At 38.5% G+C, this 27,872-nt stretch overlaps 1 protein-coding gene across 3 annotated transcripts in view; it reads right to left on the bottom strand.

Moving 5' to 3' along the window:
- The window catches only part of OSBPL1A (oxysterol binding protein like 1A), a 221,135-nt gene that overhangs the window by 161,443 nt on the left and 31,820 nt on the right, over window positions 1-27,872 (bottom strand). For all 3 annotated transcript variants that reach the window (XM_081252524.1, XM_081252523.1, XM_081252525.1), the window contains 7 exons: window positions 19,883-19,994; window positions 14,804-14,889; window positions 13,137-13,281; window positions 2,411-2,472; window positions 2,264-2,308; window positions 1,344-1,417; window positions 1,167-1,230 (listed from right to left, as the gene is read on the bottom strand). In XM_081252524.1, the coding sequence (XP_081108650.1) occupies window positions 1,167-1,230; window positions 1,344-1,417; window positions 2,264-2,308; window positions 2,411-2,472; window positions 13,137-13,281; window positions 14,804-14,889; window positions 19,883-19,994 (588 nt within the window). The remainder of the gene's footprint in view (window positions 1-1,166; window positions 1,231-1,343; window positions 1,418-2,263; window positions 2,309-2,410; window positions 2,473-13,136; window positions 13,282-14,803; window positions 14,890-19,882; window positions 19,995-27,872) is intronic.

Consider the following 27,872-nt stretch of genomic DNA (forward strand, 5'->3'; position numbering starts at 1 on the left):
ATGAATCAAAAGCTGGAACAGAAGAGAATGGCCGGGACTGCACTAACAGAAGAAACGAGGAGATTAGACGGCTAAGACTAGAGAGCGGTTCCCTGGCCCTCTGGTCTAATGTGAAGGGAGGAAGGGGAGTGAGGACACTAAGGGACCAGCATGTGTAAGGAGGCCTGAGTGCAGGGGCAGGTGACTGAGCCTGTGACGGCCCAAGGGCGATGCTGCTGGTCCTCCGGGAGTTCACACGGAAAGGGAGGGGCTGTGCTCTAAAGAGGGGGTGCACTGCCGTGGCATGTTGACAACCCTAAAGAACTTGAAGCAGCAAGCAAAAAAGCATGTCTAGGCTCCAGTCTTAGACTAATCTCAAAGGAGGAAAAATTCTTTCTTCTGGCTGGTAAAAGCAAAACAGACAGAACTGAATATGGAGAACCTAAAAATCCCAATTTTGATATAGGCTTTAAATTTTACCCCCAGAAAAATTTCCATTTTCCAGATTTACCCATGTACAAATACACGCACACCTACACATATATATGTAGATATGTATATGCATACATTATGTGTGAATATATACACATACATACATATATACATACACATACAAAATGGTAAAAGTTCTGTATAAATGTTTTTGGAACAGGCATCTCTTATTCCACAATGTGTAGAGTTTTTTTTAACTTGATTATATTTTTTAAATGGAATTCCACAACTTTACTTGTTCTCAAATAAAAACATATACAGTCACCCCTCGGTATCTGTGGGGGGATTGGTTCCAGGACACGTGAAGGATACCAAAATCCATGGATGCACAAGGTCCTTATATAAAATGGCACAGTATTTGCATACAACCTATGCACATCCTCCTCCTCACTTTAAATCATCTTTAGATTACTTATAATACTTAATACAATGTAAATGCTATGTAAATAGTTGCTGGTGCACGGTAAATTCAAATTTTGCTTTTTGGAACTTTCTGGAATTCCTTTTCCTATATAGTTTTGATCCACAGTTGGTTGAATTAGCAGATGCAGAACTTGCAGATACGGAGGGCCAACTCAACCGCACAAGTGCTTTCTACCTCAAGATTTTACAAGGCAGCTTATACCAATGATTTAGGGCAATCACTTGCAGGACTGATTTCACAGTTTAAGCAAAAGATGCATGTGTCATCCTACCGTGCATACTGCTTGATTTAGGTGTTTGCATCCCTGGCGATAAATATTATGGACTGCATCGGGCCTTCAAAATAAATATAAATTATCAAGGCAAAAGGAAAAGAGATTAGTGAAAACTTTTAATCATTCAAAATTTAGATGCTGAAATTCAACAAGTATTAGGATCATAATACTTACTGTTTCCTATACCATGAGAGGACTCCATGTTCTAACACTACCCAGAATAATCTCCAGCCAAAAAATCTTGAACTCTAAGGGAAAAACAACAAAGATTTTTCCAAGTTGATACATCTAGATTCAAATACTTGACTGATAAAAAGTAATTAATATATGACAGTTCTATCTGAGCCTTTCATCCGGACAGTACCACTCCACACTCAAAAAGGAACAAACATGAACTGAGGAACTGGGTGCAGAAATGAAAACATACTACTACAGGGTGACAGGAACAGAAGAAATGCCATATTGGTAAGAACAACAATGAACGCAGTTTATAGTTCTGACAATACTGCACAAGGATATTTATAGGAAACATATCAGTTGTGGGCTTCAAAGACAATTTCCTCAAAGGCCTGAATGAGTTTCTAAAAAAAGAGAATTATCCTAAATTTTATACAATATAAACATACATGTACAAAAATACATAGGAGCAGCTGCAAATGCAGAAGAAACTATATGCTCCAAAATAGTTAATTCTAGAAAATAACTGAACTCCAAAAAGCAAAGAAACTTTAGAACCAGAAAGATTTTATATGTGTGCTCTGTGACAATTCAAATATTAAATTCCTCCTGAGTCCTCCCTGGATCAATGTTCATAACAAAGATGATACTGTAACCCTATGCTTAAGTAAGAAAAAAAAAATTCCTCCACTCTTCTCTGTACAAACTTGGTCACCTAAAAGTGTTAGACCAACAGTTAACTGCTACAATCACTGGATGCCTAATAAAGTCCAGCAGTATAAAAATGGTTTACATGATAAGATTGAATAATTATTAAATCACATATACTTCAGAAAATAATGAAAACGAGTTTTAACAAGAGAGCACCTGAGAATCTTTTTTTCCAGTTTTATAATTAAAAAACCATCCCAACCTACCTTCCAGAGAGGGCCTTCGTATCGTTTCAATGCTTTGTAGATGACCTATCGGAAAAACATGTTTTCATTAAAAACGCATCTATGTATTTCAAGAATTCAAAATTTTTTTCTACATTATATAAATGTAATCCATTACCACATACATACCTTATTACCAACAAGAACGTGTTTCATTTCAGCACCCTGGGCAAGATCAAGAGGTTTCTGATCTGTGTAAAATACAAGGAAAAAAGCCATCAAAAGCTTAATTCTACTATAAAATTGATGCTTGTATTGTAGCACATAATATTCTTTCATTATTCAATCAACTACACCCCAAATCACCAACCTGAAGCTGCCATCTCAATTCGTTACAGCATCCTTTTCAGTAACTAAGCCAGCAAATCAAACTAAACTTTGAACACTCTGTACAGGCTTTGTGATCTTTCCAGCTTTCTTGCCTTAAGTCACTGTATCAGTTTCCTATGTCTGTTGTAACAAATTACAACATACTTACTGGTTTAAAACAATACAGATTATTCTCTTACAGTTTGGGAGGTCAGAAATCTACAGTCACTTTCACTGGGCTAATAATCAAGGTGTTGGCAGGGCTGCCTTCCTCTGGAGGCTCTTAAGGAGAACCTGTTCCCTTGGCTTTTCCAGAGGTCCCCTACATCCCCTTGATTTGTGGTCCCTCCCTCCAACTTCAAAGTGCATCATTCCAACCTCTGCTTCCATGCTTACATTTTTCTCCCTCAATATTCTGATCCTCCTGCCTCCTCCCCCAAAAGGAAGGACCTTTGTGATTACACTGGGCCCACCTAGAGAATTCAAGATTATCTCGGTATCTCAAGATACTTAACTAATCACATCATTGGGGGAGTATTATTCAGCCACCACAGCTGCTCTTAAACTACCTCACTGGAGAACAGGTAGCACAGACAACTCACAGAGTAAAGGCGTGATGGTCCACAATTGAGGACAAAAGGAAAAAGTGGTAACTGAGAATGAAACCAGCAAGGTATCATGGTAACTTTCTCAAGCCTACACATGCAAGCACTCTACGTTTTTCCAAACAACAAAAACGCAATTTGTTTGTAAGTTATTTACTGAGTTCTGAAGTGAGCAGCACACTATATGAAGGATGCAAACTAAAAAAATAATCATCTCATAACCTCAAAGAGCTTCTAATTACTAGAGAAACAAAAGCTACACATAAAAATTTAAAACAAAAAACCCAGCCCTTTCATGATAACATATCAGACTGGAACTCTGGAACTCTATTTATGCAGTAAGGTGATAACATTCTATCAAATAACCTTTTTAAAAATACCAAACACCTGGTACATGTTGGACAATTTCTTGTAAAACTATCTCTTAATGAGAGCCTATTATGTGCCAATAAATATTTTAGGTACTGGGAATTCAGTAGTGAACATGACTAAAAAAATTGGGTGGGGGGAGGCGTAGAAAAAGGGAAAGACACAACTTAATAAAAAAAGGATATAGCAAATAAACCATGGTATGTCAACATTTTTTTTTTTTTTTTTTTTTTTTTGCGTTATGCGGGCCTCTCACTGTTGTGGCCTCTCCCGTTGCGGAGCACAGGCTCCAGACGCGCAGGCTCAGCGGCCATGGCTCACGGGCCCAGCCGCTCCGCGGCATGTGGGACCTTCCCAGACTGGGGCACGAACCCGTGTCCCCTGCATCGGCAGGCGGACTCTCAACCACTGCGCCACCAGGGAAGCCCTATGCCAACATTTTTAAGTGAATGTTCTGAGAGAATGACTGGGATACCACTTTAGATTGGAGACTGGGGGACTGATCGAGGAAAGCCTCTCTCTGAGGGAGGGATGTTTAAGCTGAAAGGAAGGATCCAGCCTTGTGAGAATATAGGGGAAGGGAACTGCAAGCAGAGGGAACAGCTGATGCAAAGGCCCTGAGGTAGCAACAATTAGGTAGGTAAGAGAGAAAGGCAAAGGAAGAAAGAAGCCACATCATACAAGGCCTCTGTGGGTCAGACCTTTGTGAACCAGTACAAGGAGTTTGGGTTTTATTTTAAATACGATGGAAAGCCACTGAAAGGTTTTAGGCATGATCTGACTTATGTTTCAAACCCTGTCGAAGTGTTAAAAGAACTTAATCAGAACATCTGGGGAAATGTGAACTTTGGCTGTTTGATGATTTTGAGAAATTATAAAATTATTAATAGGATAATGCCATTGTGGCTATTTCTTTAAATAGCTCTACTGAGAGAGAATTCACACACCATACAATTTACTCATGTAAAGTGTACAATTCAGTGATTTTTAGAATATTCACAGAGTTGTGCAACTATCACATGGTTATGGTGTTTTTTTTAAAAGAAGACCTTATACAAATGTACTTAAATATTTATAGCCAAAATAAGATGACATCGGGGGAGTTGCCATTATTGACAATTCCTGAAAGAGGGTGAGGAGTACATCAATTATACTATTCTATTTATTAAGCTTTGATAATTTCAGTAATAAAAAGTAAAAAAAAAAATCACTGCAGCTACTGTATGGAAAAACCCTGTAAATGTGGGCAAGAGAAAAGAAGGGATACAAGTTACAAAGCAATAGCAAAGGTCCAGGTGAAAGATACTGGTGATATACAAACAGCTCATGCAGCTCAATATAAAAAAACAAACAACCCAATCAAAAAATGTGAAGAAGACCTAAATAGACATTTATCCAAAGACGACATACAAATGGCCAAAAGGCACATGAAAAGATGCTCAACATCACTAATTACTAGAGAAATACAAATCAAAACTACAATGAGGTATTATCTCACACCACTCAGAGTAGCCATCACCAAATAATCTACAAACAATAAATGCTGGAGAGGGTGTGGAGAAAAGGAAACCCTCCTACACTGTTGGTGGGAATGTAAATTGGTAGAGCCACTATGGAGGACAGTATGGATGTTCCTTAAAAAACTAAAAAGAGGGCTTCCCTGGTGGCACAGTGGTTGAGAGTCCACCTGCCGATGCAGGGGACACGGGTTCATGCCCCGGTCCAGGAAGATCCCACATGCCGCGGAGCGGCTGGGCCTGTGAGCCATGGCCGCCGAGCCTGCACGTCCGGAGCCTGTGCTCCGCAATGGGAGAGGCCACAACACTGAAAGGCCCGCGTACTGGAAAAAAAAAAAAAAATTTAAAACATCCTTGTTTAAAAAGACTAGGAAAATTCAGTCATAAAAAAATATAGAAATTATTATTGTCCTTATCACTGAAGGTTTGTGGGTGTGGAGCGGATTATATTACATCCACATGAAATACTATGCAGAAGGTGAGCCATGAAGACTATGCTTCCTGTAACGATATGGAAAACTGTTGATGTTTAATAAAGAGCAGGATTTTAATATGTCAACTCTATTTACAAGCCATAAACTAAAAGGAATAGTAGATACTTTCTTAGGTGCTTGCCGGCCCATACTCCTTCACCATTCTCTGAGCATCCTCTGCCCTTTTCACAACCCCCAGGGGAAGGCCCTAGCAGCCATGCTTGTATGGCACACGGATCTTTATTGAGGCATGCAGGATCTTTCATGGTGATGCGTGGGCTTCTCTCTAGCTGTGGCATGCAGGTTTTCTCTTCTCTAGTTGTGGTGCACAGGCTCCAGGGTGTGTGGGCTCTGTAGCTGTGGCACACGGGTTCTAGGGCGCATGGGCTCTGTAGTTTGCAGCATGTGGGCTCTCTAGTTGAGGCGCATGAGCTCAGTAGTTGTGGCACGTGGGCTTAGTTGCCTCACGGCACGTGGGATCTTAGTTCCCTGACCAGGAATCAAACCCAAGTCCCCTCCATTGTAAGGCGGATTCTTTACCGCTGGACCACCAGGGAAGTCCCTGCTCACACTCTTGAGTTGGTATCTATTGTTTAAAACTTAAAAAAAATCTAATCCACAACAGAACAACAACTAAAAACTAAATCTTTGGATGTTTGGGTATAGGTGATTGTACTTTTTTGGTGCTTTCACTTTCCTCACTTTGGCCATAAAAAAAAAAAAAAAAGCATTTGTTTTGCAATTTTAAAAAAATGCTCTAAAATAGGTATGAAAATAGATTCAAAGGTTATATAATATGCCAAAGTACCAGAGATCGTATTGGAGTAATTTATGTTTTTTTCTGTATTTTTAAAACTTCCTAAAATGCAGATACTATTACTCTTATGATTTAAAAAATTACACTTTCAGAAAGCACCATCTTGACTTTTATCAAGAACACTATAACCTCTTCAACACAAATGTTGAACCTTCCAGATATCTGTACCCACCTTCCATTACTTTTAGAAGTTTACCCCTCAATGTTAAATCATTCTGTAAACTGCTACTAACTTTCAAAGGTAATCATGATTCTTTTTTATGATTTTAAATAGAGCTGAAATAAACATCACAGTACATACTCCTTGCATTTATGTAAATGCATGTTTTTCATGTAAAGGAATTTTAATTTAGGTTTTATACCTCCATGCAGAGCCTTTAGTCATGTGCTTTTTGCCATGTGTATATCTTTGAAGAAGTGCCTGAACCTTTTTAGAATTGGGTTGTTTATCTTCCTATTAGTTATAAGGGTTCTGTATATATCCTATATACAGGTGCACTCTTGTACATGTTTTGCCAATATTTCCTCCCATAAAATAGCCTGCATTTTCATAACAGTGCTTATTGAAGAGAAAAACTTTCTAATTCTGACAAAGTCCAATTTATCAATATTTTATCACTCATCCTTTGTGTCATATTTAAGAAATCTTTGCAAAACCCAAGGTAACTAAGATTTTCTCCTGTATTTTCTTCTAGAGTTTTATGGTTTTAACTCTTATGTTCATTTCTGTGACCCATCTAGATCTAATTTTTACAGATGTTCCTTGTTTTGAATATAGCAATCCAACTTTTTCAGTGTCATCTGTTGACAATTTTATCCTTTCCTCACTGGTTGCCTTTGACACCTTTGACAAAAATCAATTGTGTGTAAATATATTTATATATTTCTGGACTCTCTCCTGTTCCATAGACCTATATATCTATCCTTACCACAGTGACTAGGCTAAAGAATAACTAGATAGTAAATAACAGTAACATTTCTGGGTGTGTCTGTGAGGGTGTTTCTGGGTGAGATTAGCATTTGAATCAGTAGACTGAGTAAAGATCTGACCTCACCAATGTGGGAAGCATCATCCAATCCACTGAGGGGCTGAACAGAACAAAAAGGCAGAGAAAGGACAAATTCTCTCTCTTCTTGAGCTGGGAAAACCACCTCTTTCTGCCCTCGAACATTGGATCTCCTGGTTCTCTGGCCTCTGGCTGCCCCCCTCCCCAGGGATCAGGCCTTTGGATTCAGTCTGAATTATACCATGGGATATAATTATTTTCTCTCTCTCTCTCTCTCTCTCTCTCTCTCTATATATATATATATATATATATATATATATATATATATATATATAAAAATATATATAATTGGTTCTGTTTCTCTAGAGAACCCTGACTGTAACTACAAGGTAGCCTAAGTCCTCCAACTTTGTTCTTTTCCAAAGTTGTTTTGGGTATACTAGGTCTTTTCCATTTCCAAATAAAATCTGTAATCAATTTGTCATTTTCTACAAAAAGGCCTGCTGGAACTTTGACTGGGATTGCACTGAATTGCTAGATCTACTTGGGGAAAACTGACAACACTGTCAAGTCTTCTGATCCCTGAAAGTTGTACCCTTCCCCATACAGATATTCTTAAATTTCTCTCACCAATGTTCAATGTGTACAAGTCTTACACATATTTTTTATCAAGTTTATTCCCAAGTATTTCATGAAATTTTAATGCCATTATAAATAATATGCTTTTTCATTTTCTACTTCTGACTAGTATACAGAAATAGAATTGATTTTTGTATGTTGAACTAGCTCACTAATTAGTTCTACCAGGTTGTAAATTTCTTAGAATTTTTTTACCTGGATGATCAGAAGAATAAGAATTCTTTTTCAGTCTGAATGTCTTCTATTTCTTTTTCTTGCTTTATTGCACTGGCTAGGTCTGCCAATACAATGATAACAGGGTGGAGAAAGGGAGGTAAATCAGGTCCCTGTAACTCCATTATGGCCAAAAGCAGAAGCCTCTCCTGATGTTTGAAGTTTGTATTGCACATATAGGTCTTTAAACTACCTGGAATTTAGTATCCAATATGAAATGGGTACCTAAAATTATCTGTTACTATATGGACAGCTAATTACTAGATTCTTTCCTCATCCACCTATCACACCACTTTTGTCATCTACTAAGTTCCCATGTGCACATGTTTTAATTTCTAAACTGTTCACCTACCCTGAACGAATACCAATTCAAGATCTTGCTTAGTGATTTTATATATTCCATGACTTTAAATAACTCTACAGTATACACTAATGATTCCCAAATTTGTATCTCCACCCAGACCTCTCCCCTAAAATCGAACTTCTACTTCCAACTCTATTATTTGGATTGTATAATAGTATTTCAAATTCTTAATGTCTTAAAAACCAAGCCCCTAATTCTCAGCAACTGCTAACCAGCCCCTCCTGCAGTCTTCTCCTTCTCATAAATTGGAAATTCCATTCTTTCAGGTCCTCAGTTCAAACACTGGAAAGTCATCCTTGACTCCTTTCTTTCATACCTCACATCCAAGCCATCAGAAAATCCTAACCACTCTACCTTCAAAATATGTTAAAAAAAATATCCAACCACTTACTTACCACTTTTACTGCCACTATCCTGATCCAAGCCAATATTACCTCTCACCCCCTGATTATCTCAACAGCCTCTCAACAGCTATCCTCCCTGCCCTCCTATGGTCTAGTCTCCTCACGGCAACCAGGGGGATCGTTTTTCATAACATAGGTCAGATCGCATCACTGCTCCTTTCTAAACCCTCCTGCATCTTCCCATCTCTCAGAGTAAAAGCCAAAATTCTTACAATAACTTGAAAGGCCTTTCATGATCCAGTTCCCACTGCCTCTCTAACCCCCTCCTCCAACCACTCTCCTTCTCTCACTCTGCTCTGGACATCCTGGCCTCCTTGCTTTTCCTGACACATCACGCACACTCTCACCTGTTTCCTCTGCCTAGAACCAAGCTTGTCTCCTAGATATTGACATGGCTTGCCCCCTCACTTCAAGTTTTAATTGCCATCCTAACAGAGAAGCTTTTCCTGCCACCCCATACAAAGGAGGAGCCCTCTATACATGCAACACACTCCAGATCCCATTTCCCTGCCTTTTCCCCCCTCAGAGCACTTATCACATATGACATATTAAATACCTGCTTTTCTATTTGCATTTTATTGGCCTTACCTTATTAGGATGTAGGCTCCATGAAAGCAGGAACTTGCCTGTTTTTTTTTTCTTCACTGTTCTAGGTCCCTAGTCCCTGGAGTAGTATCTGGCACATAAGCACTCAAATATTTGTTGAAGAAATGAATACTTTACTTACCAGAGATTCATAATTGGTCCTTTTATCCAGCAAGGGCAAGCCCTCACTGCTTCTCTCCCCCTTTAAAATTCTCTGCCTTCGACTTTTCTGTATAAATTTAGAATCAGCTAGTCAAGTTCTATGAAAACCTTTTGAGGATTCTGGCTGGGACTGTTTTGAATTATAAATTAATTTGAGGAGAACTGTTAGCTTTTCAATGTTGAGGTCTTTCTCCACCAAAAACATGGAGGGTTCTCCATTTTTTAGGTCTTCTTTTACATCCTTCAGCTGTGTTTATAATTGCCTCCATTAAAAAAACTAAAAATCGTTTCTCAAATATGTTCCTACTTTTTTTGCTATTCCCCAAAACATTAACCTTTTTAAAAATTACATTTCTAACTGTCACAATGAAATCAAGCTCTTTTTCTACTGCCTTGGTCTTCCTTAACTTCAAACATACTTAAATTCCCCGTGCCTAAAAAATCTTCCACTTGGCCATGGAGCTATCCTCTGTTCTTACATATTGCAAAGAAGCAGGTAAGTAATGCTGCCTCAGCTTCCTCATTGCCTACTCAGTCCTTAGCCCCTAACCTAGCCTTCACTCAACTACCCAGTGAAAACTGCTCTTTCAGAAAGGACCACTGGGCACTGTGTCACTGAATTCCACAGCCTTTTCTCAGTGTTTATCTTCTTCAGCCTAAGATGCTCGTAACACCAATAACATCCTACCCCTTTAGCTCTGCATTTACTCTCTTCCTTTGGCTTCCATGGAACTGGCATTTCCCTCATGTCTCCTGAGTGCTTCCCCTTCTGCATCCCCCAATTTCTCTTATAACTTATTCCAGGAAGAACCTATGTCTACCTCAGGGATACAGGGAAAGCCTCTCTGGGGAAGCCGAGTTTGAGCTAATTCTTAAGGTGAGACTAGAGTTTACCAGATGGACAAGAAGGAAAAGGGCATTCCTGGCAGAGGGAGCATAAGCAGAGTGAGGACAGCATGGTTAACTAGAGAGCCTCCAACAGCTCAGTACGTCTAGCACCGCAATGTCCAACACGGTGGACACTAACCACACATGTGGCCATTCAGTACTTGAAATGCATCTAGTTCAAGCTGAGATGTGCTGTGAAGTGTAAAACACACACCAGATTTCAAAGACTTGGTACCAAAAGAGGAATGTAAAACGTCATGGATAATTTTTGTTTCACCAATTACATGTTGACATGGTATTCTGGATATACTGCTTTAAATAAAATACATTATAAAAATTAATTTCATGTTTCTTTTTACTTTTAATATGTGGGTCCCATTGTATCTCTACAGAACAGTGCCAGTCTAAGGCGTAAGGGCCAAGTCAAAATAAGAGAGGAAGAAGCGTGAGATTCTATAGTAAATTTTCTTTCTCCTTTTACACCTGATGATGTTACTAAAGTTCAGGTCCTAATTACCTCTCACCTAAGACCATTTCAACGGCCCTACTGGTCCCTCCCTACAGTCTTGGGCCGGTCACAACCCATCCTAGATATTGTAACCATATTAATCTTTTTAAAGCACCTCATCCCTCCACTCCTCAGAGCCTCCCTGACCTTGAAATTAAGGGGCAAAACAGTCTGGCATTTTGAGGCTCGCCACGACAGAAGCTAATCTGCAGTTACAGGATTCCCCAGTATTGCTCCCCTTCATACCCTTGGATGTGTCAAACTGCAGATGTTGCCTCAACTTGACTTACATTTTTCACCTTTTACTACCTTTGCTCATAATCTTCCCTCTGCCTACAACACCCTTTCCCAAAATTCAGCTTACCAATATCTTACTAGATAATAATAGTATTGTTTTATTTAAAAGGAAAAAAAACATATTGGGGGGCCTTTTGTTAGAGATACAAACTGAAGTATTTAGAGATTAATTTTTTTTTTATCTTACTAGGACTCCAGGGTCTGTATAAAAGATGTATTCCTTCAGGAAGCTATTTCTAATCGCCCCAAACCTTCAACAAACATGCAACTCGTAGAAGGTATCAAATGCTACACATTACTCTAGGTGCTGGGTAAACTAGACAGTAAAATGTTAGCCCTCCCCTTAGGAGCTCAGTCTCACGGGAGACAGCTACATAAGTCAACAACTGCCACGGAGAACAACTGAAGCTATAAAGAGGTCAACACAGGGTCCTATGGGAACACAGACAAGTTCTAATCCAGGCTGATGGTTGGCAGAGGGAAGCATCCTAAAATGGGATGCAGAGGGCTTCCCTGGTGGCGCAGTGGTTGAGAGTCCGCCTGCCGATGCAGGGGACACGGGTTCGTGCCCCGGTCCAGGAGGATCCCACATGCCGCGGAGCGGCTGGGCCCGTGAGCCATGGCCGCTGAGCCTGCGCGTCCGGAGCCTGTGCTCCGCAACGGGAGAGGCCACAGCAGTGAGAGGCCCGCGGACCGCCAAAAAAAAAAAAAAAAAAGCCCTAATGAGCTGTTCCTCCACTGATTACCCAACACACCTTTTACAGCTTCCCTTATGGTTATTCAATTCTGTCTGATGCTTCGTGCACGTACACTCTATCCTCATTATTTGTGAATTCCACATCTGCAAACTCGCCAATTGTTAAAATGTACTTTAATCTCAAAGTCAATACTCGTGGCAATTTTTCGGTCATTCACAGACACATCCGGATGGGTAGAAACCTTGGGTCTTCTGATGTACATATTCTCTGAAGTGGAAACGCTGGTGCTCTGCCTTCTTGTCTCAGCTCTCGTACTGTGAACAAGTGTCCTCGTCACAGTCTACCTAGTGCCACATTTTTCGCTTTTTGTTTCTGGTGATTCCACTGTTGAAACTGGCCCCCAAGCACAGGGCTGAAGTGCTGTCTAGTGCTCCTAAGTGCAAAAAGCCTGTGATGTGCCTTCTGAACAGAGTATGTGTTACACGAGCTTAGTCCAGGCATGAGTTATAGTGCTCTTGGCAGTGAGCTCAGTGTTAATGAGGCAATAACGTACACTGAATAAGCTGTTTTTAAACAGAAGCACGCATAAAACAAGGCTACGTGTTGATCAGTGGATGAAAATGCTGTGACCAAAGGCTCACAGGAACTTAACCCTGTATTTCCTTTATAAGCAATGGTTCAGTATCCACTAATTCAGAGGTCACAGCAACGTTATAGAACATAACTACCACAAATAACAAGAGTCAACTGTACTTTTCTTTCCCTTGAGGGTGGAAATCAGATCTTAGGCATCATTAGTGCCTCATATGAAATAGGCATTATTAAACATTTAGGTCTTAACTGAGAAGCAAATTAATAAATTTTTTCTTTTGTGTAAATGCCCTGACTTCAAAATTAAACAGGGACCACACAGTTTAACAAAGGCTGGGTACTAAAACAAAACACTGCATTTCTTTACAGCTTCAAAATGACCAACAATGGCTTTCACCAACATGCTTACCATTTTTGTTCTTCAGATTAGGGTCTGCTCCACTTTTTAGAAGCTTTAAGGCACATTGTTTATGAGCCCGGTAAGCAGCACAATGCAAGGGTGTATTTCCTAACTGATCCGAACAGTTAACAGCAGGAGGATTCGGCCTGTTGAGCTGACAATTGAAGAAATACAATGCAGATTACATACCAAAGACAGACTTTCTTCCATGAAACCCACGATGGTACAGTATAACTGAAAATTCAGGCGGACCCTCATGCTCCAGAGCCTGATGAGTAGCAGGGCTCCTTAGCATATCAACTGTCAGTGGCTTCTTGCTCACAAAATCAGCCAACCTACGTCACTCCCCATGCTGTCCTCAAGCTGCCATGGAATCTCAGGTCCCACGCTACCCTGACAACAGACACCACGCACTACACCAGGGCCACCCCACTCACCCCTGGACACTGGGATTCCACTAAGATTCTTTCGCCCCTACCAGTCTTGCAATTCACACTTGTGACAGCAAAATTACAAATTGGTCTACCACAGGCAGTCATTCAGAAGCGTTAAAACCGTAAATGTTAAACATGTAAATGTTAAAGGTCTACTAAATTTGTTGTTCCCAGCTGACTCCTTTAAAAAGTTCTTTTTAAAGGAGTCTCCATTTCACAAAGTTCAAAATATGTTTTAGGCACTATACTTGGAAACCAGTGAGGCCTTTTCAAACGAGCTGAAGTAACTTTAAGGCAAATGGCCATGCTTCAGTCTTGAATTTAGACCACATTCAGAGTTTTGTGTTTAATGAGACTATTTTCAGGAAATGGAACCTGGAAAGTAGGTCTCCTAAGAAGAAAAAAATGAAATGGGTAAGTTTTCAGTCTGTTCTAACATGATATAAATATTTCAGAAATATTGTCCCTTGTTTGTATGTTATTTTCTAGAAGTATAGCATACCTTTCAGAAATAATTGTTCATCAAAATTAGAGAAAGGTATTCCTTTATAGGATCCTATATATTATATGCCAATTTTAAATTGGATTAATCATGAAGGAAAAAAAACTATCCTTACATTAAATGTTTACCATGAAAACTAAATTCTTAACCATTAGGTTCTCAAGTACAAGTGGGGTAGTAAATCAGAAATTCAGAGAAAACTGTAATCATTTAAAATATATCCTGATTAAACTATTACCATGCTGTGTTTTCAGATATTTAAAGACTTTTGTTCTATTATTATGATCTCGAGTATTCTGGTCCCACAATTTGACTACACTATGAACTCAACGTTAAGTAAAAGATTTCCTCAGCTTTTCTAAGCAAATTGTCTGAATTAGGCACAAGAATAATTTTGTGAAAATTGATGTTTAAGTAGCAGTTACCCTTTTTTATATATCTTGAAGGTATTCGCTTATCTGTTTCTAACTGGGGCAGTCACTTAATGTTTTCAATAATCTTTTACCTGGAGAGTGAAATACCTATATTTCTAGGGAAAAACTGTACTCCTTTGATTATGCGAAATGCTGATTTAAATGGGCCTCCTGCAGTAAAACTTGTAAAAAAGGAACTATCCCAAATTCAGTACCTATTTACTGTTCCATCCTTTCTAAAAAAATATCTTAATAAACTTCACACCTTTCTGGAAAAAAAAAATTCCCTGAAGAGTAAAGAAATAATACATTTGTTTTTGTTTTTACCAGAGCTGTGAGTTCTGCTGTTCTGCCTTCTCTAGCTGCTGCTAAAAGTAATTCTTCAAGCTTTCTTTGTTGAGTCCTTTCTACAGCTGCAAAAGGAAAAGTACATATTATTCTACTTTTAGTCTGGATCCTATTAGCAAATTTATCACAAAGATGTATAGAGAATAAAGTGATCATGATAAAAAAAGTCACAATGTTTTGAATTGTAATTCAAATGTTGTTAGACTTTACTGTTATTCTCACTGCCTTTATTTCAGACTACAGAGTTCAACTTCCCTCAGGTTCAGATGAATTTTTGTTTTCAATTCAGAGGTCCTTAAGTACATTACTCACTACAACACCCAACACAAGGAATTATGAATTATGAATTACTTTTGCATTCTGAAATACTATTACATATGTGCCTTGGAAAGGTAGGTAAGTGGGGAGAGGTGCTCATACCTTCCAGAACCTTAGAATGCAAAAAGTAATAATAAGAAATAGCATTGGTAGGAAGACATACAAACCATATAAATATATTTAGGTTTATATATACTTACATACTTCTACATAAGAATATTTTATTTCTTTAACAAATACTCTAGCACTTACTACATGCCAAATACCTTTCAAAACACTTAAACAATATTAACGCATTAAATCCTCATAACTACTCTTTGAAGTGTTACTACTTTCACAATTTATAGATGAAGAAACTGAGGCAGCAAGAGGTTAAGGAACTTAACCTAAGCCACACAGCCAGGATGTGGAGAAGCTGGGACTGGACCTTCGGCAGGTGGGTTCCAGAGTCCATGCTTTTACCGTTACTCTGTGCTGCTTGTACTTGCAGGGAATGAGAGCAGTCTGATTTAAGGGACTAGAATATGTAATAAGGTCTCATTTCTGCTATGTTTGAGTTCTGTTTTGGCTTACAGAAAAGAAACAATTTCATAGAAAGGCTTAATAATAATCCCCCTTAAAATATGTGTACAATGTCCTGTGCAAAGGCTGCAAGGGAGGAACTATAAAAGGTTTCCTAGGTCTCCCCGAGAAATAATGAACATTTATTAATAGTTAGTAATTACTATGTGCTAACAGTTGTTCGAGACACTACACATGCCCAGGAAACACACAGCTTGAATACAGGAATAGCTGGAACCAGTTTAACTTTGTCTTAAGAACGGACTAACATTACTAATATACCATCATCTTCTTTTCTCACGTTTTTATTTCCACACCCACTCCCTCCCTCTCCACTTTGGAGGAAGGCTGCCATGCCTCCACACATGCTCCCAACACTGCTTTCTTTTGCTGGGATTCATGCTCTTCAGTCTTTCCTCTAAGGCCACTGGACTGTGAGCTTTGGAGAACAGTCACGTCCCCACCCTTCCCTACACACCTGTACTACTGCACGTATTACCTGGAGCTGTTAATTTATCCCTGCAGTCATTCTCGAAGTCAGGTACCTGTTCTTACTCTTCTGTGTATCCTAGGCATTTATGACAGTATCTGGCACAATGCATATTTAGCCAATAAGTATTCACTGAATAATCAAACAATGTTTAATAATGTTCGTTCTAGACTTTAAGGGTGGTAAATGTTTCTCTCTAGATTGTCTAGGCTCACAAATGAAGGAAAACTGGATTTGGAGTTGAAAACGCTGCTTGTGTTCCTGTCCTGTGTTCCTTCTGGACACTGAAAGAAGACTGCTGATCCAGCCAATAAAAACAAATATTCCAATTTGCGGACTCAAGGCTTCTAGAGTGCCCATAATGTTCTGTTTCTTGACATGGGTGCTGTTTACGTGGATGTGTTCCCCTTGTGAAAACAGCAAGCTGTGCATTAATAATGTGTACTTTTATCCATATACTTTATACCTTAATACATGTTTTTTAAAGCAAATACTCCCTCCCCAAAATAATGTCCTATAAATTTTATTTTTATTTTTTCAATACTTATTTATCTATCTATCTATTTATTTATTTTGGCTGTATCTATCTATCTATCTAACTATCTATTTACTTTGGCTGCCCTGGGTCTTAGTTGTGGCACTCAGGATCTTTGTTGAGGCATGAGAACTCTTAGTTGCAGCATGCATGTGGGATCTAGTTCCCTGACCTGGGATCAAATCTGGGCCCCCTGCATTGAGAGTGCAGAGTTTTACCCACTGGACCACCAGGGAAGTCCCTGTCCTATAAATTTTAAATTTGATATGACTATAAACTAACTCTTTGTCTTTCTTTTCAATCAGAATCCAGAGTTAGTAGGGATCAGAGAGATCATGAAGCCTAACTCCATCCTGACAAGACACTTACATACACGCCCAGCGTAGGTTAAATAGCAGTACACTTCAAATGCAGGTGAGAACCTACCAAATGTACTTCATTAACAACAGAAAATCACCCTTTTGCAATCTCTATAGTAAAGAGTGACTCAGGCAAGAATTATCAACAAATGCTAAAATCACTGATTTAAAGTGATTTTATCCTGATTTCAGGATATTTACATGGTCTCAGTTTTTCTCCCCAAGGATTATTTATTAATTACAAAAGGGGGAAGGTAGCTTAACAGTGGACCACAGAGTGATCAGAGATAATTTCACCAGTAATGGAACAGAATGACATCATGTACCTCCTAATATGCACTGGTGTAAGGCATAAAACCTCATCCTATGCCAAATACAACCTATGGCAAAATGTATATCCTGAATCTAATTATATGAGACAAGAAAAGCCCAAATTGAGGGTTATTCTACAACAGTGATATTATGATAATGATGTTAAATCTCATGAAATTGATCATTATATTGTGATTATATAAGGAAATATCCTTGTTCTTAGGAGATACATACTGAAGTACTTAGGGCTAAAGTATCATTATGTCTGCAAATTATTCCCTAATAGCGCAGCAAAAAAAAAAAAAGTAAAAGTAAATAAATAACATTAAATAATATATAAAAAGGTAAACCAGATGTGGCAAAATGTTAATGACTGGTGACTAAGTGCAGATATACAAGTGTTTGTTGTACTATTCTTGAAACTTTCCCATATAGGTTGGATATTTCTCAAAATAAAAAAAAGTCAAACGATATGTAGAAGAAGGTACACTAGTCCTCTCTAGTGCCTGACAAGTAGTAATCTACCCTCTCCCAAACACTTCTAATCATGGGAAACTCACTACACCTTTCAAGGCAACCCAAGCCATTATTATAATACACTGGACCCAAAGATAAACTCCCCGGCATGCCATCAAGTGGATCATCAACTGGTCCTGGCCAGCCTCAAATAAGAATACCCCTTTTCCAATATAACAGTTCTTGAGATACTCAAACATGATTCTGTTGTGTCTACTGATATCTGTCTTTCTGGGGTGAAACATTTCCTGTCTCTACGTGCATTATCCTACGATTGGGTTTCTGGTCTACCTGTGGTCTTGGTGGGTTGTGGATGTGCTCCCTGCAGTCTGATCCATTTAATGCACTATCCACAAATGATATCACACCTGGCTAAGGTGATCTCATCAGAGCAAAATCTCTCAATTTCTACTTCTATTACCCCAGCTAGGACCATACTGTAGCTGATAAATCGTAAGTGCCCACCAAGTCAACTAAGCCCTTGTCCTCAGCACAGTTGGGTTTTGGCAGCTGTGAGGGTGGGTACTTAGAGCACGTCTTTACAGCCAGCCCCATTAAATGTCAACTTGTCAGGTGAACCCAACATCCCAGTCTGTCGGGAGAACGTCAGTTCTGGGTTCTCATCTTATTACAAGTAAAATAATAGAACAGGATCAAAGACAGTACCTAATCCTCCCAATTAGATCATAATTTATTAAAGGGCAGGGATCACATATAATATGATCAATCTCCTCAAAGTCATATAATACTGAGCCTTATAGAAGATGTTATGTGTTGACTTGTTTATTGAAAATGAGAGGGTTCATTTTAAATGCAAGAGCAAGTAGAGACGTTGATCTAAAGGGGTCTGACAAGCAGACATTATCTTGTAACTAAAGAAACAAGGGAGATTTTAGGTTTCAAGGCCAACTGGAAAGTAATAAAAAGCAAGACCATGCTTCATACATAGATAAAAATACTAATGACAAATAAATCAACACCCCTGAAGTACAAAATTATCTTGCCCTTCTCTGAACTGCAAAGGAAAGAAACAAAGGATGTGTGTGAAACTGCAACTCTAATTCAATACCTTTATTCATAAAGTAGTAATTAAGAAATATTCTCTTCTCAGGGACTTCCCTGATGGTCCAGTGGTTAAGAATCTGCCTTCCAATGCAGGGGACACAGGTTCAATCCCTGGTCAGGGAACTTAGATCCCACATGCCGCGGGGCAACTAAGCCCACGCGCTCTAGAGCCCACGTGCCACAACTAGAGAGAAGCTCGTGTGTTGCAACGAAGACCCAATGCAGCCAAATAAATTAATTAATTTTTAAAAATGTAATCTTCTCTTCTCTACTATAGAAATACTACCAAAAAATAATTACAGCCAAAGCCCTGGATATTTGGGGGATAATCCTAACAAATGAACGCTTCCCAATGTCAGCATCAAAGTATTTTTCTTTTAAACTATTTTTAGAGAAATCCCTAATATGTCTTCTTAAAGGTAATTCAATCTTTGAAGTTCATCTAACAATGAAGCTGATCCATGAAGAATTCACTGTTGGCTGCTGTACTACAATGAAGCCCTCAGGGTAATGGAGCCGGCCAGAGCAATCTTCCCCAATATCAAATGACTCCCAGTAGCTACACCTCTTATAGTTTCCCTGTCCTGCGCTTCTGTATTCCTTCATTATCATGCTTCTACAGCCTTTCAGCCATACTCACCTCATGTCTCTAATTTCTACTTTTAATTTTGTTGGAGATTTTATTTTTAAAACTTGCCATAATCTTATATAAAGAATTTAAAAGCTCTGTGGAAACTCTCATATAGTTTTATGTCTAATCAGTGACTTGAAAATTACATTATCTTTAGACCACAGGATTGGTGTCATCTATTTTGGCATCTCAGAAGCCATTTCTACTTCTATTCTGGACTGTGTCTGTAACGAAAATAAATGCTGTTTAGATTAAGATCCATAATATTTACCTTCAAGCATGTTTCTGATTTCTTTGTCATGAGTGACCTCCTTTGCTGTCTGTCCATTCCCATTAACAACAGTAGTATGAGCATTATATTCTAATAGAAGCATTACCAACTCCTAAAAAAGCAGAGAAATTATAGACTTTATTATATTATAGCCCTTTTTCAAATTACTAATTACTACTGAGATTCTTCTACAGTAGAAAGAATGACTAGGTAGGAATCTTTATATCACTTCAGTTCTGTCTGCATTATTGTGGTTCCCTTGTATTCACTTAAATTGACTACTACAGTTCAACTAACTGTAATAATGACTGATGACTGCCTAAACAGTTGCCAATCCACAATTAAACAGACAACTTCTATAACTGATTTTTAAAGTAAATTATTTGGTTATTTTACCAAGTTGATTCATGCAGTCAAAACTAAATATGAGTTAACAAAGCCATTATTTAAATTAGTAATTTAAATTAGATAATTAAAGCAGATAATACATTCATTTAACATTATTCCTCCAAGAAATGTTGAAAAAAATAATTTCCTCTACAGACTTAGATTTTTTAAAAATTAATTATGATGTTTATAATAAGTAAGACATTATTTTCTGAAGTGATATAGACTGACAGGATACAACACTACCAAAGGGATGCTTTATAATGAAGCAAATGATCTCCTGAAGTCAATATTCAACAATGGAGCATAAGCTACATCATTCATATTTACTCTAAGTGGCTAACAGCTCTTTTAGGAATTTTTGTAGTAAAAAGTGTTTAAATACATATCTAAACACAGACAGGAAGAAAACAAAATACTCATTGTCCTAGTCACTCCATGACCACTACAAACATTTTGGAGGGTTTCTTTCTGATCATTTTTCCCTTGCATAAGTTTGAGATTTTTTTAACATAATTTTATTTATGACATAATTGCTTCAGTTATACTCCTTTTGCCAATACATCATTTTCCAGGACGTTATAGTGTCTATAAACATACTTTTCACTGAATATTATTCTATAAAATGTACTACCACATTTTACAAATAGAAAAACTGCTAAGAAGTCTAATATTTTAATAAAGTAAATTCTTATAAAATATCTTAGCATTTCCTATCATTTTAAAGGTAACATTTTGGAAGAAGTGTTTTCATAGTTTATGTAAAGAGTTCATATTAGTAAAGAAAGTAGAACAACCCACAGAATGATAGAAAGTATATCTGATAAGGAAATTGTATCCAGAATATATAAAGAACAAACTTTACAATTCAACAATAAAAAGACAACCCAGTTGAAAAATGGTCAAAGATAAAAATGAGCAATCAGAAAAGAAAATTAAGAAAAACAATTCCATTTACAATGGCATCAAAAAGAATAAAAGGCTTAAGAATAAACTTAACCATGGAGGTGAAAGACTTGTACACTAAAACTATGAAATATAGCTCAAAGAAATTAAAGAAGATATAAATAAGTGGGAAGACATCTAGTGATCATGAATGGGAAGACTTAATATTGTTGAGATGCGAACACTACCCAAAGCCATCTACAGATTCAATGCAATCCCTAGCAAATCCCAATGATGTTTTTTCCAGAAACAGAAAATCCTATCATAAAATTCACATGGAATCTCTAGAGATCTCAAATAGATAAAACAGTAATGAAAAAGAACAAAGTTGGAGATCTCACACTTCCAGATTTCAAAACTTACCTCAAAGCTAATCAAAGTAATCAAAACAGTGCAATAATGACATAAAGATAGACATATAGACCAATGGAATAGAAAAGAGAGCCCAGAAATAAACTCTCACATATTTGTTCAAATGATTTTCAACAAGGGTGCCAAGATCATTTGAAGGGGAAAGGACAGTCTCTTCAACAAATGGTGCTGGGAAAACTGGATATTCACATGCAAACAAATAAAGTTGGACCTGTAACACCACATACCAAAATTAACTCTGTTAGGATGAAAGACCTAATAGAAAACCTAAAACAATAAAAATCTTAGAAGAAAACATAAGAGAAAAGCTTCATGACATTAGATTTAGCAGTCATTTCTTGGAATATGACACCAAAAGCATAGGTTAAAAAAAAAGAAAGAAACTGGACTACATCAAAATTAAAAACTCTGTACAACAAAGCACTATCAGGAGAGTGAAAAGGCAATCCAGAGTGGGAAAAAATATTTGCAAATCGGGTATCTGATCTAGGATTTACATCCAGAATATGTAAATAACTCCCAAAACTCAAAAACAACACTACCACCACCAAACTATCCGATTTTAAAAATGGGCAAAGAATCTGAAAAGTCTACATACTGTATGTATGTGACATACATGTGGAACTATGTGACATTCTGGAAAAGGCAAAACTATGGAGAAAGTAGAAAGATCAGTAGTTGCCAGGGATTTGGGTGGGAGGAAGGATGAACAGATGGAGCACAAAGGATTTTTAGGGCAGTGAAAATACTCTATACGATATAATGATAGACACATATCATTAAACATTTTGTCCAAACCCAAAGAACATACCACAACAAGAGTGAATGCTAAAGTAAACTATGGACTTTGGGTGCTTATGATGTGTCAATGTAGGTTCATCACTTGCTTTAAAAAAAAAAAAAAAAAAAAACCACTCTGGTGGAGCATGCTGACAATGGGAGAGACCATGCATGTGTGGAGGCAGGGCATACATGGGAAATCTGTATCTTCCCCTCAATCTTGCTGTGAACCTGAAACTACGCTACAGATTTGTCTTTCAAATAAAAAAAAATTTAAATAAATGGGCAAAGGATTCAACAGACATTTTTCCAAAGAAAAATGGCCAATAAGCCTATGAACAGATGTTCAACATCACTAGTCATTATGGAAATGCAAATTAAAACCAAATGAGATACCATTTCACAACCCCTAGGATGCCTAAAATGAAGAAGACTGACAATAACAAGTGTGATGAGGATGTGGAGAAACTGAAACCTTCATGCAGTGCTAGTGGGAATGTAAAACGGTGCAGGTGCTTTGGTAATCAGTTTGGCAGCTCTGCAAAATACTAAACAGAGCAATGCCAAGTGGTGCAGCAATTCCACTCCTAGGTACATACCAAAGAGAAATGAAAACATATGTCCACGACAAAAATCTTGCACGTGAGTGTTCAAACCAGCATTATTCATAATATCCCAGAAGTGGAAACAACCTAAATGTCCATCAACTGATAGCTGGATAAATAAAATGTGGTATGTCCATACAATGGAATATTATGTGGCAATAAAAAAGAATGAAGTACTGATATATATTATAATCATGGATGAGCCTTGAAAACATTATGTTAAGTAAAAGAAGCCTGTCACAGAAAACCATGTATTATATGCTTCCATTTATATGAAATGTCTAGAATAGGTAAACCTATACAGACAGTAAATTAGCGGTTGCCAGGGCCTCGGGGGAAGGGGTAATAGGGAATGACAGCTCATGAGTACAAGATTTCTTTCTGGGATGACCCAAATGTTCTAAAGTTATGTTGATGGTTGCACAAGTCAACATACCTGAACCACTGAATTGTACATGGGTGACTCGTATAGTATGTAAACTAGATCTCAATAAAGTGCCTATACAAAGACAGTAGAGATATTCAAGTTTGGCACCACATGGCACATTCGACTTAAGGAATGTTATTTCTCAACCTACCTCATCTAGTTGTTTTATACCATCTTTGCAACTGTACAGTGTTCTAGTAATTAATTGTCCTGATTTGAGTTTCAGGAAGGTATAAGAACTAATGTGGAACTTGACTGACATAAATCCTCAAAGAGCTGGACTACAGAAAATGGGCAGAGGGAATGGTATGCACAGAGGTAGAGAGGTACCTTTAAGAAAAGAGAATATGCCTCGAATATGTGGCAACAGGCTACGGGGGAAATAGGGCAGGCTTTCAGAGTTGCTATATGCATTCTCAGGGGTTCAGACTGTCCTGAAGGGAAGGGACACCTCTTAAAGGTTCCAGAGGAATGACTATCAGACTGCAAGTTACAAAGAACACCTGTCCACCCTGTGAAGAAGATTAAGGGCAATAGTTCTCAGAGTGTGGTCCCCAGACCTGTATTCTATGTAGTATCAGCATCACCCATGAAATTGGCAGAAATGCAAGTTCTCAAGCCCCATCTCAGACCCACTGAGTCAGAAATGCTGGGGATGGGGTCCAGCAACTTGTATGTTACGCACTTAAATACAAGCGCTCAGGCAGGAGAAATCATCAGAAGAAGTTTTTATTCATTAAATCAGAATTAGAAAATAAAAGGCACCTGAAGAGACCAGTGGCTGGATGTCTAACTCGAGGAACATGAATGAAACACCCAAAGAGAGAGGTCACCGCTGATTTTTAATACCTCAGTGGGTAGAAGAGGTTTTAACTTTCTTCAAAGGTCTGTTGCAGTATTATTCTTATGTTTAGAAAAAACGTTTTTAAGCCGAACTGTGCTTCTCTATGCCAAAATTAAAGACCATCCTGCCAGAACTTCCCTGGTGGCGCAGTGGTTAAGAATCCGCCTGCCAATGCAGGAGACACGGGTTCAAACCCTGGTCTGGGAAGGTCCCACATGCTGCGGGGGAACTAAGCCCGTGTGCCACAGCTACTGAGCCTGAGCTCTAGAGCCCACAAGCCACAACTACTGAAGCCTGCGTGCTCTAGGGTCTGTGATCCACAAGAAGAGAAGCCACCTCAACGAGAAGACCACGCACTGCAACGAAGAGTAGTCCCTGCTCAACACAGCTAGAGAAAGCCCGCGTGCAGCAACGAAGACCCAACGCAGCCAAAAATAAATAAAAAATTATATGTAAAAAAAAAAAAGACCATCCTGCCCCCTTTAACAGTTTGTACACATACCAAAGGATTAGTTGTCATCTTCCTCTTCATCCCTCAGGATCTAAAATTCCTAATCTAGCCCTGAGAAGTCCCTGGTGCTTTTACACAAAATTCCAGCTCCAACCACTTTTCCCTCAAGTTCTCCTTGCATCAACTGACTATGTGGTTCTCCTCTGAACTTTCTGCCAACTCTCCACATTTTTTTTTTTTTTTTTTTTTTTGCGGTATGTGGGCTTCTCACTGTTGTGGCCTCTCCCGTTGCGGAGCACAGGCTCCGGATGCACAGGCTCAGCAGCCATGGCTCACGGGCCCAGCCGCTCCGCAGCATGTGGGATCCTCCCAGACTGGGGCATGAACCCGTGTCCCCTGCATCGGCAGGCGGACTCTCAACCACTGCGCCACCAGGGGAGCCCTCTCCACATTCTTATTAACTATTCACTTAACGTACTTAAGCCCTTACATTGTACAAGGTCCTCCACCCGTCAGGGAAAACACTTAGGTAATGAATACTGAAGGGATCTGAGAAAGTGCTGACAAAAATCAGAGCTGAGATCAGGATACTGACTGGGACATCCCTGGACATGGTGGAATTGAGAGATTAGGGGAAAAAAAGCCATTGGGAGACAGAGCAGTCTAGGTAAAAAGCAATGAATATGTTCTCAAGCACAGACAGTAAAAAGGAGGATTTAAAGTGACAAGTACTTCAATGACCAATACAAACACTGCATAAGGAGCTTGTGTGAAGGAAGAGGAGTCCCATTTTAGAAACATGAAATTCCAGATATCTGAGTGGCAAGTAAGGAGCCAAAACATGCAGCTAAACAGAAGACCTGGACACCTGGAAAGAAGTATGAGGTCAAAATACAGATTTCCAAATAATCCCCCAGGAGAAATAATGGAGCCTTAAGAGTGGATAGGTTTCTTAGGGGGACAGTTTCAAGAGAAAAGAGAAGAATGGTTTTTAAAAAAAACAAACAGAGGAACACCTACAATGAAAGGTAAGGAAAATGAACAAGCACAGATAGGAATCAGAAAAGCAGCCAAAGATGCAGCAGTAGAAACAGACTGTGTAGTGCCTCTTCCCAGAGAGATCAGCTTTGTTGGAGTGCAGCTATGGAAAATATGAAACCAGAAACCTTAAAAATAGTAAACCACTGAGGAACTTTAGGAAAACATTCAGTTAACAGGTACAGTCAGGACCTAGACTACAAAGGATCAAAATCATCAGGTGCTAAGGAAGTTGAAAAAGGAAGTGTAGACACATTTTAATAATATTTTATAAAAAATCAGAATAAGGACAAGCATCTTGCTCAGAGGTCTCCTTGCCCACAAGGTCTCTTCAAGAGCAACAGGACATGGGGAATCGGGAGAGCTATCTCCAAGAAATGGTCATTCATGATGTATATGACTATATTCAAAGACTATATTCAAAGAAAAGAAAAACACAGGACCCTAAGTAGCTCAAGCTAGCATAGTCATAATAATGTACACTCAGTATTTATTTAACCAAAATCTAGCTGTAGATTAAGAGAATGAGAAAAGTGAAGTAGTTTTAGTGGGGATTAAGGCAGGGAGAAACAAATAATCAAATGCTTATCTTCCAGAAGTAAACCAACAGAAAATCTAAAATTAAAAAAACCCCAAAAAACAAGAATCAGTGACATAAGTATATTATTTAGAAACATGAAAGTTAAAAAAACTGAAGTAACAGCTGAAAATAACAACTCGGTTGCCTCTAGGAAAGTGTGACTCAGAGTGGGCAGGCATGGAGCAAAGGTCATCAGTTTTTCATTATAAGTCTCAGAATATCACTTGACATCTAAAATGAAATACACACGCACGTGAGTGGACCTTGAGACTGTCATACAAAGTGAAGTAAGTCAGAAAGAGAAAAACAAATATTGTGTATTAAAGCATATATGTGGAAGCTAGAAAAATGGTACAGATGATCTTATTTGCAAAGCAGAAATAGAGACACAGACATAAAGAACAAACATATGGATACCAAGGGGGAAAGGAAACGTATGGATACCGAAGGCGATTAGGGAGAGGATGGGATGAATTGGGAGATTGGGACTGACATATATACACTATTGATACTAGGTATAAAATAGATAACTAATGAGAACATACCATATAGCACAGGGAACTCTACTCAATACTCTGTGGTGACCTAAATGGGAAGGAAATTCAAAAAAGAGGGGATATATGTATATGTATAGCTAACACAACATTGTAAAGAAACTATACTTCAATAAAAATTAATTTAAAAAAAGAAACATACATGCACAGGCACATACACAGAATTTTTTTTCAAGAAACACCTCACTAAGAAAAGTCTTAAAGATTCCTAAGATACTGCTAAATAGTAGCTGAAATATGTAAGGCAGAGACATATGTTCAACTTAACTAACACTTAAGAACTAGCAATGTCTCCGAAATTACCACAAGAAAAGCCTGTTTCATAAGTTAATTGGGACTGGGCTTCCCTAGTGGCGCAGTGGTTAAGAATCCGCCTACCAATGCAGGGGACACAGGTTCGAGCCCTGGGCCAGGAAGATCCCACATGCCGCGGAGCAACTAAGCCCATTCGCCACAACTACTGAGCCTGTGCTCTAGAGCCCGCAAGCCGCAACTACTGAAGCCCACATGCCACAACCACTGAAGCCTACACGCCTACAGCCTGTGCTCCGCAACAAGAGAAGTCACCACAGTGAGAAGCCTACGCACCATAACGAAGAGTAGCCCCTGCTTGCCACAACTAGAGAAAGCCCACGTGCAGCAACGAAGACCCAACGCAGCCAAAACTAAATCAATCAATAAATAAATTTTAAAAAATTAATTGGGACTTCCAGGTTCCACCTAGCATTTAGAAAGCTGAAAGTCACTCCCACTCTAGTAACAAGGGGAAAAAACAGGTAATCTACAGAACTATACTTTTCTTGAACCCAGAGAATTAAGATGGCAGGGCAACCAACTAGTCTGAAATCTAAGGAAATTGCTTCCAAGCAAGCATGGGCTCACCTCGAATAGGTGTGGAAATAAGATGGGACCTGCCAAACATTAATAGAATGAAAAAAAAAAATCATATAATCATCTCAACATATGCAGAAAAAGCATTTGACAAGATTCAACACTCATTCAGGATA

Source organism: Mesoplodon bidens (genome assembly GCF_964165515.1).
Source record: "Mesoplodon bidens genome assembly, chromosome: 13".
In the NCBI taxonomy this organism is placed as follows: Eukaryota; Metazoa; Chordata; class Mammalia; order Artiodactyla; family Ziphiidae; genus Mesoplodon; species Mesoplodon bidens.